Source organism: Carcharodon carcharias, chromosome 17 (assembly GCF_017639515.1).
Source record: "Carcharodon carcharias isolate sCarCar2 chromosome 17, sCarCar2.pri, whole genome shotgun sequence".
NCBI classification, from domain to species: Eukaryota; Metazoa; Chordata; class Chondrichthyes; order Lamniformes; family Lamnidae; genus Carcharodon; species Carcharodon carcharias.
In genome coordinates, this window is record NC_054483.1 from 36,444,851 (window position 1) to 36,463,238 (window position 18,388).

At 48.0% G+C, this 18,388-nt stretch overlaps 1 protein-coding gene across 1 annotated transcript in view; it reads left to right on the top strand.

The window, feature by feature from the left end:
* The window catches only part of stox1 (storkhead box 1), a 260,248-nt gene extending 242,994 nt beyond the window's left edge, over positions 1-17,254 (top strand). Inside the window, exons 2-4 of the mRNA XM_041209965.1 lie at positions 4,353-4,505; positions 6,384-8,745; positions 16,635-17,254. Coding sequence (XP_041065899.1) covers positions 4,353-4,505; positions 6,384-8,745; positions 16,635-16,791 — 2,672 coding nt within the window. The 3' untranslated portion in view covers positions 16,792-17,254. The remainder of the gene's footprint in view (positions 1-4,352; positions 4,506-6,383; positions 8,746-16,634) is intronic.
* The last annotated feature ends 1,134 nt before the right edge of the window (positions 17,255-18,388 follow it).

Below are 18,388 nucleotides of genomic sequence, written 5' to 3' on the forward strand. Positions count from 1 at the left end.
GCTGTTCCAGGACAGCTACAACACTGGCCATCTACCTGGCAATGTGGAAAATTGCCCAGGTATATCCTGTACACATAAAGCATGACGAATCCAACCTGGCCAATTACCGCCCCATCAGTTTACTCTCGATCATCAATAAAATGATGGAAAAGGTCATCAACAGTGCTATCAAGAGGCACTTGCTTGGCAATAAACTGCTCACTGACGCCCAGTTTGATTCCGCCAGGGCCACTCAGCTCCTGACCTCATGACAACCTTGGTTCAAACATGGACAAAAGAGCTGAACTCCCCAGGTGAGGCGAGAGTGAATGCCCTTAACATCAAGGAAGCATTTGACCGAGTGTGGCTTCAAGGAGCCCTAGCAAAACTGGAGTCAATGGGAATCAAAGGGAAAACTCTCCACTGGTTGGAGTCATATCTAGTACAAAGGAAGATGGTTGTGGTTGTTGGAGGTCAGCCATCTCAGTCCCAGGACTTCACTGCAAGAGTTCCTCAAGGTAGTGTCCTCGGCCCAACCATCTTCAGCTGCTTCATCAATGGTCCTCCATCCATCATAAGGTCAGAAGTGGGGATGTTCGCTGATGATTGCACCATGTTCAGTACGATTTGCAACTCCTCAGGTACTGAAGCAGTCCATGTCCAAATGCAGCAAGACCTGGACAATATCCAGGCTTCGGCTGACAAGTGGCAAGTAACATTCGCGCCGCACAAATGCCAGGCATTGGCCATCTCCAACAACAGAGAATCTAACCATTGCGCCTTGACATTCAATGGCATTCCCATAACTGAATGCCTCACTGTCAACATCCTGGTGATTACCATTGACCAGAAACTAAACTGGACTAGCCATATAAATACTGTGGCTACAAGAGTAGGTCAGAGGCTAGGAATCCTGTAACGAGTAACTCACCTCCTGACTCCCCAAAGCCTGTCCACCATCTACAAGGCACAAGTTAGGAGTGTGATGGAATACTCCCCACTTGCCTGGATTAGTGCAGTTCCAGCAACACTCAAGAAACTTGACACCATCCAGGACAAAGTAGCCCCCTTAATTGGCACCACTTCCACAAATATTCACCCCCTCTACCACCAATGCACAGTAACAGCAGTGTGTACCATGTACAAGATGCACTGCAGGAATTCACCAAGGGTCCTTAGGCAGCACCTTTGAAACCCACGACCACTACCATCTAGAAGGACAAGGGCAGCAGATAGATGGGAACACTACCCCTGGAAGTTTCCCTCCAAGCCACTCACCATCCTGACTTGGAAATATATCCCTGTTCCTTCACTGTTGCTGGGTCAAAATCCTGGAACTCCCTCCCTAACAGCATTGTGGGTGTACCTACACCACATGGACTGCAGCTGTTCAAGAAGGCGGCTCACCACCACCTATCCAAGGGCAATTAGGGATAGCCAATAAATGCTGGCCTAGCCAGCAAAGACCAAATCCCGTGAATGAATTTTAAAAAAGATAGTCTCACAACCTGGAGCACATTCCAAGATAAACAAGCCAGGCAGAATATGTTGTGTAAAGTTCAACATGTTGCCCTGATGCAGTGATTAGAACAGTAGGATGAGGTCAGGAGAAATCACCAGAGGTGATCCCTGCCCATTCACTCTCTGATGGAAAATGAAAGTGGGTCTATATCAGGTGAAGTCAAGTTGGCAGGCAATAAATAGTGGACTGCTGCAAGGATCAGTGCTGGGGCCTCAGCTATTTACAAACTATATTCCTGACTTATATGAAGAGACAGAGAGTAATGTATCGAAGTTTGCTGACAATGCAAAGGTAGGTGGAAAGGTAACCTGTGGGGAGGACACAGAGAGACTGCAAAAAGGTCCAGACAGGTTAAGTGAGTGGCAACAAGATGGCAGATGGAGCACAATATAGGGAAGTCTGAGGTGATTCACTTTGGTCGTAAGACTAGAAAGCAGAATAGTTTTAAAAAAGTGTGAAACGTGTAACTTGAGGTTTAGAGAAACTTGAGCGTGCTCATACAAGAAATGTAAAAAGTTAGCACGCAGGTGCAGTAAGCAATTTGGAAAGTATATGGCATGTTGGTCTTTATTGCAAGGGGATTGGAGTACAAGAATAAGCAAGTCTTCTTACAGTTGGACAGGATTTTGGTGAGCCCGAATCTGGAGTAGTGTATGCAGTTTTGGGGCAGAATTTTGCCAATGGCGGGGATGCTCGGCAGGGACAGTTGGGAAGTCGACTGCCGCGCGCGATCGGTACTGCACCGTGATTTTACGCAGGCAGGCCAGTTAAGGCCCGCCCAGGGTGGAACATGAGCAGCACCGCTCATAGCGCTGCCTGTAGAGGGGGGGGAGGAGGGAGAGCGGGCCTAGCATGAACTTAGTGCATGCGCGTGTAAGAGCGCTTCAATCACCCTGAGGCACGGAGCTACCTCAGGGAGATGAAGAGAATAAGAATGTCATAAGACATGTCTCCTCATGTGACTCTATCACCTGAGCAGGGACATATTCTTAATTCAAGTGTAAAATTTTTATTTGATTTTTATTTGCTTTAGGAAACATCATCCTGCCCGTGGATGAGGTTTCCTAAAAATTGCAAAGGCCGCTTGGCGTTTTCACTTGCCCGTCAACCATAAGGTTGGACAGGCAACATAAATTCGAAATTAATCACCTTTTTTATGGCCTTAATAGGCCACTTCAGCGTGCACCCGCCGAATGAAATATCAAGGGACTATCCGATGACATTGGGACAGCCGCCTGACATCATCGAACATCATTTTACACTCAGCTGGGTTGGCGCACGCCTGCCTGCTGAGCTCAATGTTCTGCCCCTGGTCTCTTGGTCTCCACATTTAGGAAAGGATATGCTTGCATTGGAGGCGGTACAGGGAAGGATCAATAAATTGGTCCCTGGAATGAGGGGCTTGGCCTATGATGAGGGGCTGAGTAAACAGGGCTTATTTCTCTGTGGTTTAAAAGAATGAGGTGATCTCATTGAAAAGTAGAAGATTCTGAAGGGGTTTGATAGGGTGGATGCTGAGAGATTGTTTCCATTGGTCGGGGAATCTAAAACACGGGGGTATAGCCTCAGGATAAGGGACCGATCGTTTAGGACTGAGATGAGGAGAAATTACCTCACTCAAAAGATTGTGAATCTTGAGATTCTTTACCTCAGAGAGTTGCAGATGCCCCATCATTGAAAACATTTAAGGCTAGTACAGATTTTTGGTCTCTCAGGAAATCAAGGGATACGGGGAGCTCAAACAGTCCCAAAGAGGAGTCATGTTCACATCAGTTTCAAAGCTTGCAGATGATACGAAGATTGGGAGTATTGTAAACTGCGAGGAGGACAGTGTAGTACTTCAAAAGGACATTGACAAGTTTGTGGAGTGGGCAGATAGGTGGTAGATGAAGTTCAATGTGGAGAAGTGTGAGGTGATGCATTTTGGTAGGAAGAATATAGAGAGACAATATAAAATAAAGGGTGAAATTTTGAAGGGGGTGTAGAAGCAGAAAGACCTGGGTATAAATGTGCATAGATCACTGAAGGTGGCAGGACAGGTGGAGAGAGCAGTTAATAAAGCATATAGTATACTGGTCTTTATTAATAGAGGCAAAGAGTACAAGAGCAAGGAAGTTGTGCTGAATTTATATAAGACACTCGTTAGACCTCAGCTGGAGAATTGTGTACAGTTCTGAGTGCCACATTATAGGAAAGATGTGAACACATTGGAGAGAGCACAGAAGAGGTTTACAAGAATGGTTCCAGAGATGTGAAACTTCAGTTACGAAGATAGATTGGAGAGGTTGGGACTGTTCTCCTTGGAGAGAAGAAGGCTAAGAGGAGATTTGATAGAGCTGCTCAAAATCACGCAGGGGCTGGACAGAGTAGATAGGGAGAAGCTGTTCCCACTCATAAAAGGATCAAGAATGAGAGGGCACAGATTTAAAGTGATTTGCAAAAGAAGCAAATGCGACATGAGACAAGACTTTTTCACACAGCGAGTGGTTTGAGTCTGGAAGGCACTGCCTGGAAGTGTGGTGGAGGCAAGTTCAATCGAGGCATTCAAGAGGGCATTGGATGATTATTTGAATAGAAACAATGTGCAGGGGAAGGCAATGGCACTAGGTCATGATGCACTTTTGGAGAACCAGTGCAGACACGATGGGCTGAATGGCCTCCTTTTGTGCCATTAAAATTTTGTGACTGTTAAAAAAAAAATTGACTCAAAATGTTAACTCTGTTTCTCTCTCCACAAATGCTGCCAGACCTGCTGTATTTCCACACTTTATTTTTTTTTGCAATCTCCAGCATCTGTAGTATTTTGTTTTTATTTCCTTATGGAATATTTACATTATGTGTTGTGTTGTAGGTGATGTGTCCCCAATACCAATGACGCCCATTGCGCAATCCCAGTTTGTTTCCCTGGCCGAAGTGCTTTGCTGTGTTATTTCCGAGATGAATGTGAGTCATAAAATTGTGACCCAGGAAGCCCTGATGGAATATTTGGACAAGTGCTATCCAGGTAACTATTCTCAGACATATCTTGAATTACATCAGTAGCTGTTCCCCAGCAGGCGTCCACATACCTCAGCTATTCTACTCCAAGCCCTTCAAATCAATGTTTGGAGCTGGATCTCTGCCTCTCCTTCCCAATACCTGCTCCATTTTCCCTATTGTTTTTCATGGAAATAAGAAGCAAGGGGAGGCTGAAGATCCAGGACTGCCTCCTGCCTATTTGCCTCCCTCCAACTGCCTTCTCAACCTGCAGTCAGCAGCGTTGTTTTCTGCTATGTTATCTCTCCCGCTCAGCTGCACATAGGACACTTCAACTCCAGAGGAGAGAGAGGAAGACTAGAAGGGAGAAATGGTGAGCTCCTGACGAACATCCACATTCCCACAGGACTCTGTCTGAAGTCCTGCTGCTTTTTTGTGGATGAACACATGCCTACTAAAACTTCTGGGAACCCTGAACCAATAAACAGGCTCAAACTCTGCCAGCCTGGCACTGGACATCTGATGATCAGCCAGGCTCAGGACCCCAACCACCAGATAGGCCTCAGATTCAGAAAGTCCCTTAATTCTAAGCACCAGGTCAGCCCAGGCTTCTGATCCTCGGTCTTGAGCTCTTTGTCTCTCAGATTTGTGATCAGTAATGTGTAAGTTAACTCAGGGTTTGCACAGCTTTAAAGTAATTTCTCAGCTTTGCAACTGTTCCATCAGACCACTCAGGTACAGTTCTGAGTTGCATAGCTTAGAATCAAGATAGCGAGACCTTAAAGATCACTTTAATCTTCAACTACTGCAACCAAACCATGAGTTAATTGGGTCACTTAAACACCACGTTCATTACATTAAAGGCTTTGCACCACATGCCTCAATGTATCCGCTGTTTGCTCTTCCTCAGCCCACTCTGGGGTGGGGGTTATGGGGGCTACCCCTTCATGTCCCTCTCCCCTTCAAATCCTGCCCCGCTCCTCACAGTCGATTTCCCCTTTGCCTGGCTCTCAACAATTCTTCTACCCGCATCTCCAGCATTCCCCACCACTCCCTCTCCCCCCGTTCATGCCTCTCCCTCGCTCCAACCACCTTGCTCATTCCCCCACCTCTCCCTTTCCCCCAACTAATCCCTGCCTCTCCCTCGCTCGCCACTACTATCTCTCTCTCAACCCCCACCCTGCCTTTCCCTTGCACCCCACCCAAGCCCCTCACTCATACTGCCTCTCTCACAACCCCATCCCTGCTTCTCTCATGCCTCCAAGCCACCCCACCCTCACCTTGCCCTGCCCCCTGGCTCCCATCCCTCCCTTTCCCTCCAACTCTCTTTCACTCATCCCACTCCCCCCAACCCTGCCTCTCCCAGGTCCCCCCAGCCCCACCCCTCCCTCAACACCTGTCTATTCTTGGCACCCCCACACCTCCCTTGGCCCCCTCCCTCATGCCCCACCCTTTCACCTCCCTCACCACCAAGCCCCTGCCTGTATCTTTCCCTCACCCTATTCCCATCCCTCGCCCCTTCTTCACCATCACACTGCAACCTGCACCTTTCCCTCACCTCCCCATCCCAGCCCCTCCTTCCCTCCCCACACATGCCCCTCCCTCACCTCACCTCCCCACCCCAGCCCTTCCCTCACCTCCCCACCCCACCTCAGCCCTCCTTCACCTCACTTCACCTCCCCACCCCAGCCCCTCCCTCGCTCCCCATCCCAGCCCCTCTCTCACCTCCCCACACACCCTGCCCTTCCCTCAAACCTTCCACTTCCATCCTTCCTCACCCCTCCACCCCCACCCCTCCCCTGACTCTCCCTTGCCCCCTCCACCCCTCCCTTCCCCAACTCACCTCGACCCAAACCCCTGGCCTGTCCTCTTCCTGTCTTCCTAATTGATGGTTTTAATATTGTAGGTATAGCTACACCTTCTCAGGAAATTCTGCACAATGCCCTGGGCTCGCTAATTCAAGACAGGAAGATTTATCACACTGGAGAAGGCTACTTCATTGTCACTCCATACACCTATTTCATTACTGGTAACAAGGGGAAGCAGAGTCACCCATGGATGCTGTATGAGGAGTGCGCCACCTCGCCTGCTCCTGTGACATACCTGGTGAGCGTGGAGAGTTGTGAGGAGCCAGTGAAGGAGGAGAAGGTCCTTCCTGATGAAACCCCTCACTGCAGGTCCTGTTGCTGCTTCAGCCAGCAAGAGGTGGAGAAACAGCAGCCAGAGCAGCGGCTCTCCACGGGGAGCCCAGGCCAGGGGAACTGCAGGGAGCACAAGCCATCAGTTCAACACAGGGCCACCTCTACATCAGTTAGGCCCCAGCGGACTGAGCTAAGCAGGGCCAAAGAGAAAGAAAATCCCATCCGAAAGCTTGGCCTCAGCCTATTCCGGCGCAACACAAGGAAGGAGTGCCCCAAGAGAATGTATGGGACATTCTCAGGCCAGTTCCCCCCAGAAGAATGGCCTGTTCGTGATGAGAGCAGCCTGGGGAACATTCCCCGGGACGTGGAACACCAACTCATCAAACGCATCAATCCTGGTCTCACTGTGGAAAACCTGGTCAGACACACTCTGCTGATGAAGAAACTGGGCAGGGAGAAGACTGCCCCCTATCACAGCACTAGCTCAATGGAACAGCTGATCAGCAAGCAGAGGCATCACTCTAAAGGCAGCTCCCAAAAGGCACTGGCTGGACTACAGCAGCAGAGGAGAACATGGTCCAATAGGGAGAAGAAAAGGCTGAAGCGTAGGGGCTCACAGCAAACGAACGAGGGTCTGCCAAAGACGAGAAGTGGCCTGAGAGTGAAGGAAATGGCCAAGCCCAGAAGGAGTGAGGGAGAACAAATGCTGCCTGAGGAACCGAACATGCAGCTGTGCAGGAGCAGCAACCCAACCCCACATTTCTACAAGAAGAGAATAAACAATCCTTTCTCTGAGATGTCCTCAGTCAAACAGCATCGTGCTCAAAACAATAGCCTGAGGATTGAGGGGTGTCAGAGGGTGGGGAGGAGGTTACGGTCCCTAGACTCCCCCACCAGGGCAGGTTGTGCTGTCTCAGTGAAGGAGAGTGCTAAAGACAGGTTCCAACTCAATACTGCTCACAATCTCAGGTCAAGTGAGGCAGATTCTAAGGACCAGCCACAGAGCCATGCTGTTAGGGCAGAGCACCAAAACCAGGCTAACACGTGTCACCATATCCCCACTGACTGTCAAACCCATGATGACCCAAGTGAAAGCCAAACACCTGTCTCACCCACAAATGATCACGTTTCAAGCCACATACATAGTTGCACTCAAGCTGCAGGGGAATCTCACCAACAGCAGGAGAGAGAGGAATGTGTCAATGTGACAAAGCATGAGGTGAGCCATGAATATGGGGATAGTCCTGTGCCTCAAACTTGGCAAGATCAAGCTCCCAAACAGGCACAGAACCCTGGGGATGTGGAGAGGCTCCTGAACCAATCTCATCTACCCAGAGCACAACTAATGTCTCAAGTGCAAGCCTGCCAGTCAGAAGGTGGAGCAGTCAGCCAACCAGAGGCTGATGGGGGACAGAGTGCGACATTTACTGATGATGACCAGACCCTGTACCAGAGAGAGCTGGATGAGGATGATGCCTGCAGCTCACTTTACCTCAATGATGATACCGATTTCACTCAGTGCAGCCAGTTTTCTACAACCATGCCTGGCTTTGGCTGTGCCGATGATGCTGGTAGTGAAGGTGTGCCAGCTGTGCTGTCCAACGAGAGCTGGGTTTTAACCAAGATTCTGCTGCAGGAACAGCAAACTGAAAACAGTGAGTTTGGTGAGCAGCAGGTAGCCAGCTGGTTAGAAGTAAGTAATAGAAGTTTGGGGCAATCCAAGCCCTGTTGTGGGAAAGAGCCCCACACACAGCTTCACAGATACCGGTCAATGTCACAGCTGGCGTACAGGCATCTGGAGAAAGAGGAGCATCTAAGTGGGTGCAGTGAGCCAGACCTCCTGGTGAGCAGTATATTTGATTACTGTGATGCAACAGGTGCTGACTCTGGACCAGAGACGCTCCAAAACCTGAAGAATGAAGGCACCAGAAACACAGCCAGCCAGGAGCTCTGGGCTGTGCATCAAGGAATGAAAGCTCAACTGATGAGAAACTTGGAGCGCAACCTTGGCCTTCTTCAGCACTCCCACAATACTGCATTATCACAGACAAGTCATGAGGAAAACACCCATCTGGAGACGCTGGAGAACCATAGCATTACTGGAGATAGTGGTATCGATTCACCACGGTGAGTGTTCAAGGAGTCAAGGACAGAGGAGTCCCACTGGGGTCAGGGTTAGAAGGGATGCCACTGGGATGAGGGTTGGAAGGTTCTCGCTGGGGTGAGAGACATCACTGATGGACAACGTCATTAAAAACAGATTCTGTGGTCATTATCACATTGGTGTTTGTGGGAGCTTGCTGTGTGCAAATTGGCTGCCATGTTTCTGACATTGCAACTGTGAGTATATTATAAAAGTACTTCATTGGCTGTAAATCACTTTGGGACTCCCTGAGGTTGTGAGAAAGGTGTTACATAATCAAGTCTGTCTTTCTTATTAATAATGGTAAGGAGATAAAGGAACAAATGTATAAGTCCATTACAGAGATACAGGAACTTTACTGAAATGATATTGGGGATTCAATTATCCAATATAGACTGGGGAAAAGCAGTGCAAAGATAAAGAAGGGAAGAAATTCCCCCTCTCTGTGTACAGGAGACTTTCTTGATCAGTGTGTTCCTGCTGAATGGGGAAGAAACAGTACTGGATCTAGTTCTAGGGAATGAAGTGGGGCAAGATAGATACTTGAGAATATGATATCATAGCTAGGACTGAAAGATGACTTAAAGAGAAGCAGGAATGGCAGCTCAACTCTCAAGATTTTCAGGCAGGATAGAGAGGGAGATAAAAGGATGAAAAGCAATATTAGTTAAAGAAACAATCACGGCTATGATGAGGGATGATATGATAGAAAGACCATCGAATGAAACCAAATGGGTTGAACTGAGGAACAAAAAGGAGCAATCGCACTGCTGGATATATACTATAAGCCCACAAACAGTCAGAGATATAAAATATAAAAATGTCAGCAAATTAGTGCAGAAGCAATAGGGCTGTATTAGTAGGGGATTTGAGCTACCTTAATATTAACTGGGGTAAAATCAGTGTAAAAATATAGAGGGCACAGAATTCTTAAAAATACATTCAGGAGAACTTTTTTTTAGCCAATACTCAGCAAGCCCAACAAGAGAAGGGTAGTTCCAGATGACTTTTGTCAAGATGAATCTGAGCAGTTGAAAGGGTATCAGTGGGAACAGTGGAAGTAATCATAATTCAGTTCAATATAGAGTCGTCATGGAAAAGTATAAAGATAGACCAAAAGTAGAAATTTTAAATTGGGGAAAAGTCAATTTTGCTAAGCTGAGATATGATTTGGTAAAAGTGAACTGGAAAGAGCTACTTGAAGATAAATCAGTATCAGAGCAGTGGGATGTGTTTAAGGAGGACATAGAGAGGGTTCAGAACAAATATATCCCCACAAAGAAAAGGTCAGACTTCCAAATCAAAGAAAAAACAGGCGGAATCATCCCATATTTGCACCAAGTGCGGTAGCGGTTGGGTAAAATGACGTTTTACCTGCCAGCCGCAATGGCGGCTTCTCACGCCATATCGTCCCAAACCCGCTGCATTAATTATGCATTCCGGGAAACAAGTCGTTTCCATGGTGATCGGGCTCTCATTCATCCACCATGCCATCACCTCGCTGCTTCAGCAGGCCGGGCACCATGTTTAAAGTTCAGCCATAATGACACACCTCAGTTCTTCCAGCCGTGGCTGCTGCAAAGGCAAAAACACACCCCCCAGGTTCATTGATGTGTCCCTCAAGTGCTTTTTAGTCGCATTGGACGCTCGGCATCGGTAGATGTCCTCTACCCCCGCTCTGGCCTCAGGATGGGCAGTAACTTCACTAATCCGGCTTGGGAGGCAGTGGCAGTGGTGGTCAGCGACAATGCCCTGTAAAAGAGGACAGCCACTCGGTGCTGAAAGAGGATGAATGATCTCCGTTCCGCCAGGGTAAGTCACTCTTCTCATCACTCCCAACTCTCACACTCACAAACCCATCACACATCCACAGGGATCTCACTCACTGCCAGTTCAAGGGACACCACCATTCACTCTCTCACACTCACCTTCATTGTCCTCAGCCCGTCCATGGGACCACTCACCACCTACACATGCCAGGCATACTTATCATCTGGCCTGGCAGGCATCCTGCTTACACTCTCTCCATCTCTCTTCATGCAGGACAAGCTGGCACACAACAACAGGGAGAGGTCGCAGACTGGTGGAGGAATGCCTGAAATCAATGTCCGCACGGACTTTGAAAACAGAGCCATCCAGCTGGCCGTTGATTATCTGGACCGGTCCTATGCTGACAGTGAGATTGGCGGCAATCTACCAAGTGAGGATCCAGCAGTGCAACATCCATCAGCCAACCATGCTGTGAGTGATGTGTCTGTTTTATAAGCCACTGCCATGCACTAATTATCAACCCTTGCTTTTGCAGGCACATCTGCCAAATAGCCAAGAGAGTCCATGACCCAGAGCCTCCAGTCAAGCCCCAAGGGAAGCTCAGAAGAGGAATCCACTGAAACCTTCCCTGAAGTCCCATCACAGCGCTCACACCCTCCCCAGAGCAGAAACACATACCTCAGTGGGACCTAGTTTAAGAATAGCCTCAGGATCACAATCTGGTGGGGGGGGCACATTGCACTGTCTGATCCACAGCAGGTGGAGGCAGGGAATTCCCAGGACCTCAGCTCTTGGAGGACCGCTGGAGGCCAGAACGTTGCTGAGTCCGAGTCAGATGACGGTCATATCACAGTTGCTGGAGCTGCAAAGGGCAAGCTCGGGAACATCAGGAAGGGACGTCCGCTGCACTTCTGATTGTAAGGCAAAATGGAGGAGTTACTCCACCTTCAGGCTGAGGTGATGGCGCCTGCCATGAAGACCTTGGTCCAGGATGTTGCTCCTTCACTGCTACAGTGGCAATGTCACTGGGTTAGTAATTCAGGAACCCTGTGCTCTGGTGACATGAGTTCAAATCCCACCGTGGCAGCTGATGGAATTTAAAATCAAAAGAATCTCCTTATTTTTTTTTCGTGTGCCTGTCTCCAAGGCATTTTGATTCTATTTTATTACTGTATGCTGGAGTCAAACATGCTGTTTTTAAAACCTGTCCTTTGATACAAGTTCACTTGCTTGTTAAGATATTGGTTTTTGCTTTCTATCTTTACTGATTAACATAAATAAAATGCTTCAACAAAAAAATACTCCATTGCTGATGCCATAGTTGGCCTCCAACAGTGTGTAAGTGGGAGGAGTGCTGGGCAGCCCAATATTTCTCCAGCTACCCCTTCTCCTCAAGGAGTCAGCCAGGGGACCTTGGGCACCCATAGGGAGGAGGATCAGCAGGTGAATGCTCCGGGGCCATCCACCCAAGTGACTCTGGGAGTGACAGGCCCATCCAAATTCTTTCTTCCTGTGACCTGAGCAGCTCCTGCTCCGCAGCTTGAGGAGGGTGTCACTCCCACTGAGCAGGACCCTGAAAGCAGGCCAGGGCCCTTAAGGTTTCAGCCCTCCAGAGGACGCCCACCAAGGTCATCACAGACAGGGCGGAGCAGTCAGCTGGCTGCCTCCACCTCCGCGGTGGATGTCGAGGAGCACCAAGGCAGGGTTAGGAAGGTTGAGAAGATGTAACTCTTTTGAGTCAACCAAATAAACTAAATTAGCAAAATTGGGGACAAATTAAAAAGCAGCCCCTTAAAGGGAAATTGCAAAGGCAAAGACAAAATTGAAAGGAAACTTGCCAACATTAAACCAAAATGTGATTAAGAGGGTCAATAAGGCACCCCAGTCCTCGTGGTGCCCACCGAGCATGGAAGGCCTCGACAGTGCCGGCAGACACCACGTGCTCGCTCTCCAGGGACACAAACATAGCCACAGAAAAGGGGCAAACAGTTGGGTTGGATGATCTCCTCGATCATCCACTGCCTGGACCTGCTAATGGCCAACTTGGCCAGGCCCTGGAGCAGGTTCATGATGAGGTCCTCCTCCCTCCCTGCCCCCCTCTGCACCGGGTGCCCATAGATCAGGAGGGTGGAACAAACAGAACAGAAGCAAAAGGTTTTTCAAGCAACTAAAAAGTGGGTACAGCCTACAACAACTTACATGCACATGATCCACAGACTCCACAAGACCGCAAAAAATGCAGGCATCTTGGGAGTCTGTGAACCGACACATCCTATGGTTGTATGGGACAGCCGCATGCAACACCCTCCACCCCAGGTCCCCGATGGAAAGGGCCCCCCACTGGGGACCTCTGCCACCAGGGCGTGTCCAGGTGGCAGGAGAGGGCGAGGAAGTGAAGGGTGTACAGCAGCAATCCATACAGGAAAACCCTCTGCGCCGTGCTAAAAGACATGGAGGGCATTTCCATGAGGTGACTCAGGTTGTGGGGCACTGGCTCCTGACGGAGTGTTCAGGGCTTGGGGCCAATGTGGAATTCTGTCCGAATAGGGGTACACTCAGATGGAAGACCATTGCACACGTGTACCACCTCCAGGCCCAGAATGACGTCGGGGCCGAGCACGACCATCTTTAGGTCTTGGCCACGATCTAGACATCCACAGACACGCAATGCGCTAACTCCTGGGGAATCATCCAGCCCACTGCTCCGCCACACAGCACATCACCCCGGCAGTCACAGCCCTCCTCGCCATCAGCCACTGAAAAGGACGGAGATGTGGATTCCTGAGCAGCGACTTTCTGACGATAGCCGCTACTCCTGACGGGGGAGAGCTGCATCGCAAGGCGACCATGTTCCGGACTTTAATCAGGTCCTGGTAAAAGACGGGCAACGCCTGCAAGGAGCCACGAAGGCCCCTCAGGTCTATAAACAGGAGCTGCACATCATAATTCAGGCCATGCACCTGGCGAAAGAAATACGTCACCAGGGCACACCATCTTGGAGGGGCCTCAACGTAAAGGTATCGCTGCAGGGCCTGAAGGTGGAAAGTCACCACCTGTGTGCGTAGGAACACCAGCACCTGACCACCCTCCCTAAGCGGAAGACTCAGAACCTCAGCAGCGACCCAGTGCAGCCTTTTGTCCCAGGAGAAGTCGACGGGCATTCTCTGGATTTTTGTGACAAAGTCCGGGGGGGGGGTCAAAGTGACCAGCCGGTACCACAATATGGCGGCAATCAGCTGGTTTAAGACCAGAACTTGACCCCGGTAAGACAGCACTCGGAGCAGTCCTGTCCTGCACCGCAGGCGAGTGGTGACTTTGGTCTCCGGTTCCTGCCAGTTCGCCGGCTTGGATTCCTTAGCAGGGCAGAGATGGACTCCCAGGTAGAGGAGGCTGGTCCTACTCCAGGTGAAAGTCCTGAGCTCCTCGGGTAGGGGATCCATCTGCCACGGACCGACCAGGAGTCCAGAACATTTGTGCCAGTTGATCCTGGCAGAGGACATGGCAGAGTAGATCTCCTGGCACTCGCACATCCTCCGCAGGTCAGCCGGGTCCATGAGGATGAGGAGCACATCATTAGCGTAAGCCGAGAGGACCACCCTGATGCCTGGCCCGCGTAGAACCAATCCCGACAACCTCCTCAGCAAGAGGCACAGGAAGGCTTCACACAAATAGAATACAATTGGCCAGACAGGGGGCAGACCTGATGCATTCCCCTCCCAAAGAGACTCTGATTGGTCGAAATATTGCATGGAGAATGCACTAAGTGATAGTGATTGACAGTTTACTGCCAAGCATCATCTGCAATTTAAACCAGGCAGCTTGACTCTGATTGGTCAAGGAGTTGCCCTGAGGAATGAGTCAGTGAACGACTGTCACTTATTTTGTTTAGCTGAAACAGATGCAATGTGTGTATATGTTCTTGCTAGGCCATGTCAGAGGGTAGTCAAGAGTAAGCCTCATTGCTGAGAGTCTGGAATTGCACATAGTTAAAACCAGGAATGGACAGCAGATTTTCTTCCCAAAAGCACATTAATGAACAAAATGGGTTTTTCCAACAATCCAGTAGTTACATGGCCACCATTACTGAGATCAGCTTTTTATTCCTGGAATGTACTGACTGAAAGGATAACGGAAGTAGATTCAATCATCAGGGACAGAGGTGGGAATCCGTGTGTGGAGCCAGAAGAAATGGGAGAGATACTAAATGAGTACTTCTCATCAGTATTCACCAAAGAGAAGGACTTAGCGGTCAGTTTGTCTAGGGAAGAGTGTGTAGATAGCCTGGATCATGTTGAGATCAAAAAAGAGGAGGTGTTAGGCGTCTTGAAGAATATTAATGTGGATAAGTCCCCAGGGCCAGATGGGATCTACCCCAGAGTACTGAAGTAGGCAAGGGAGGAGATTGACTGGGGCCTTGACAGAAAACTTTGTATCCTCACTGGCTATGAGTGAGGTCCCAGAGGCATGGAGAATGGCCAATGTTGTTCCATTGTTTAAGAAGGGTAGCAGGAATAATCCAGGAAATTATAGGCCGGTGAGCCTTACGTCAGTGGTAGGGAAATTATTAGAAGATTCTTCATGACAGGATTTACTGCCATTTGGAAGCAAATCGGCGTATTAGTGAGAGGCAGCATGGTTTTGTGAAGGGGAGGTCGTATCTCACTAACTTGATCAAGTTTTTCGAGGATGTAACAAAGATGATCGACGATGGAAGGGTAGTGGATGTTATCTACATGGATTTCAGTAAGGCCTTTGACAAGGTCCCTCATGGTTGACTGGTACAGAAGGTAAAGTCACACGGGATCAGAGGAGAGCTGGCAAGCTGGATACAGAATTGGCTTGGTCATAGAAGACAGAGGGTAGCAGTGGAAGGGTGCTTTTCTCACTGGAGAGCTGTGACTAGTGGTGTTCCGCAGGGATCAGTGCTGGGACCTTTACTGTTTGTAGTTTACGTAAATGATTTGGAGGAAAATGTAACTAAGTTTTCAGATGACACTAAGGTTGGAGGAGTTGCAGATAGTGAAGAGGATTGTTGAAGGATACAACGGGATATAGATCGGTTGGAGACTTGGGCGGAGAAATGGTAGATGGAGTTTAATCCAGACAAATGCGAGGTAATGCATTTTGGAAGGTCTAATACAGGTAGGACTTATACAGTAAATGGCAGAACCCTTAAGTGCATCAACGGGCAGAGGGATCTGGGTGTACAGGTCCACAGGTCACTGAAAGTGGCAACGCAGGTGGATAAGGTAGTCAGGAAGGCATTTGGCATGCTTGCCTTCATTGGCAGGGGTATTGAGTGTAAAAGCTGGGAAGTCATGCTGCAGCTGTATAGAACATTGGTTAGGCCACACTTGGAATATTGTGTGCAATTCTGGTCGCCACATTACCAGAAGGATATGGAGGCCTTGGAGAGGGTGCAGAGGAGGTTTACCAGGGTGCTGCCTGGTCTGGAGATTATCAGCTATGAGGAGAGGTTGGAGAAACTCGGATTGTTCTCACTAGAGCGACGGAGATTGAGGGGCGACTTGATAGAAGTTTACAAAATTATGAGTGGCATGGACAGAGTAGATAGTCAGAAGCATTTCCCAGGGTGGAAGAGTCAATTACTAGGGGACATAGATTTAAGGTGAGAGGAGAAAACTTTAGAGGAGATGTGCGGGGCAAGTTTTTTACGCAGAGGGTAGTGAGTGTCTGGAATTTGCTGCCAGAGGAGGTGGTGGAAGCAGGTATGATAGTGGTGTTTAAGAGGCAGCTTGACAAATACATGATTAGGATGGGAATAGAGGGATACGGAACCCGGAAGTGCAAAATGTTTTAGTTTGACAGGCGATATGATCGGCGCAGGCTTGGAGGGCCGAAGGGCCTGTTCCTGTGCTGTCCTTTTCTTTGTTCTTTGTTCTTATAACTTTCCAAAGGGAATTGGATAAATACTTGAGAAGGAAAAGCTTTCAGGAGCATGTGGGAAGAACATGGGAGTAGGACTAATTAGATAACTCTTTCAAAGTGCTGGAACAAACAAGCTAGGCCTCTATGATTCTATTATATTCCTCAAGTTAAAAGCTACAGAAATGATCTGTCTTAATTTGAACTTCTTTTCCAGGACCCGAGTGAGTTTGGCATCAAACAACTCAATCGTTCTAGACAGCTTGAAGCGACGGAGCTTAATGCAGAATTATGGAAACCTGAACAGCACTGGGCGGAGTGGGCTTTTATCCCAGCATCCCTTGCTGCAGCTCACCCCAGTAATGAATGTTTGATTGGTGCTTCTGCCCTCTGGCCTAGGAAAGTAAAGTATCAGATAAACGTCATGGCTTGCATGTGTTCTAAATTGTGAATGAGTTATATATTACACAGCTTTTATAAAAAATCTTGTATACTTGTGGCCTTTGAATTGTTCCCATTTAAGGACTAATCATTTTTTTATTCATTCCTGGTATGTGGGCGTTACTGCCAACATCAGCATTTATTGCCCATCCAGAATTGCCCCTTTTTACCTATTTTGGTAATACTGAGCTGAGCCATTTGAGGATAGTCAAGAGTCAACTACAATGCCATTTGTTCAGACTGGGTAAGGACATCAGTGAACCAGATGGGTTTTTACAGCAATCCAATAATTTCATGGTCGCCATTTCTGATCCTATTTAATTAACATAAGAACAAGGAGCAGGAGAAGGCAATTGAGCCCCTCGAGTCTGCCCTGCCATTCAATACAATCATGGCTGATCTAATTTTGGCCTCAACTCCAATTTCCTGCCCTCTCCCCATAACCTTTCAACCCGTTACTAATTAAAAATCTGTCTATCTCCTTAAATTTATTCAGCGTCCCGGCATCCTCTGTACTCTGAGGCAATGAATTCCACAGATTCACGACCCTTTGAGAAAAGTAATTCTTCCTCATCTCTGATTTAAGTCTACCACCCCTTTGCCTAAAACTATGGCCTCTCGTTCTAGAATGCCCCACAGGGGGAAACATCTGCTCCACGTCTACTTTGTCTATTCCCTTTAGCATCTTATATACCTCAATTAGATCTCCTCTCATTCTTCTAAACTCCAGCAAGTATCAACCTAAACTGCTCAATCTCTCCTTATAAAACAAGCCCTGCACCTCTGGAATCAATTCACTGAAATTAAAATATTCAATTGCTATATCTCTAAATCATTAATACAGTTCACTGGATTACTAGCCAAGTAATGTAACCGCTATTCTAACTTCCCCTTTTCCATTAGTTTCAGTTGATAAAAACATGTATTTTGTATGTTACTAAAACATGTATATACAAAAAAAGGTAAAAATAAACACTTTTTGAAAAGTCATTGACACCTATTTTTAAAATGTGAGTTTTTAAATTGCATGTTTCTGATTGGAGGAGAGGTTAAGGGCTCTCTCAACAAGGATTTCAAGAAAGACTTTGAGAAGGTATACATCAACGGTTGTTCAACTGAATTGCGAAGGGAAAGAGGGTGACACACATTGAGGACAGAGGGTACATACAGGGTTATGAGAACAGGGAATGAAGGAATTAGCTAAGGATTTGTAAATGAAGAATATGATCATAGTATTATAAGGTTTAAATTGGCAATGGAAAAGGACAGGGAACATTCCAAAGTAAAAATAATTAATTGACTGAAGTACTAAATGAGTACTTTGCAACTGTCTACCAAGGAGCAAGATGCTGTCCAAGAAATAGTGAAAGAGGAGGTGAGGTGAGAGTGACTGACCTTGACATTGCAGACTGGCCTTGTCTGCACTGGAGTGCTGCCTTGAGTGCATTAGAGTGCTTCAGCAGGAGTTTGATGAGACAGGGACTTTTAAGGGTTAATTTCTATCTAAAGCTTAATCTTTCTTTAATTTAG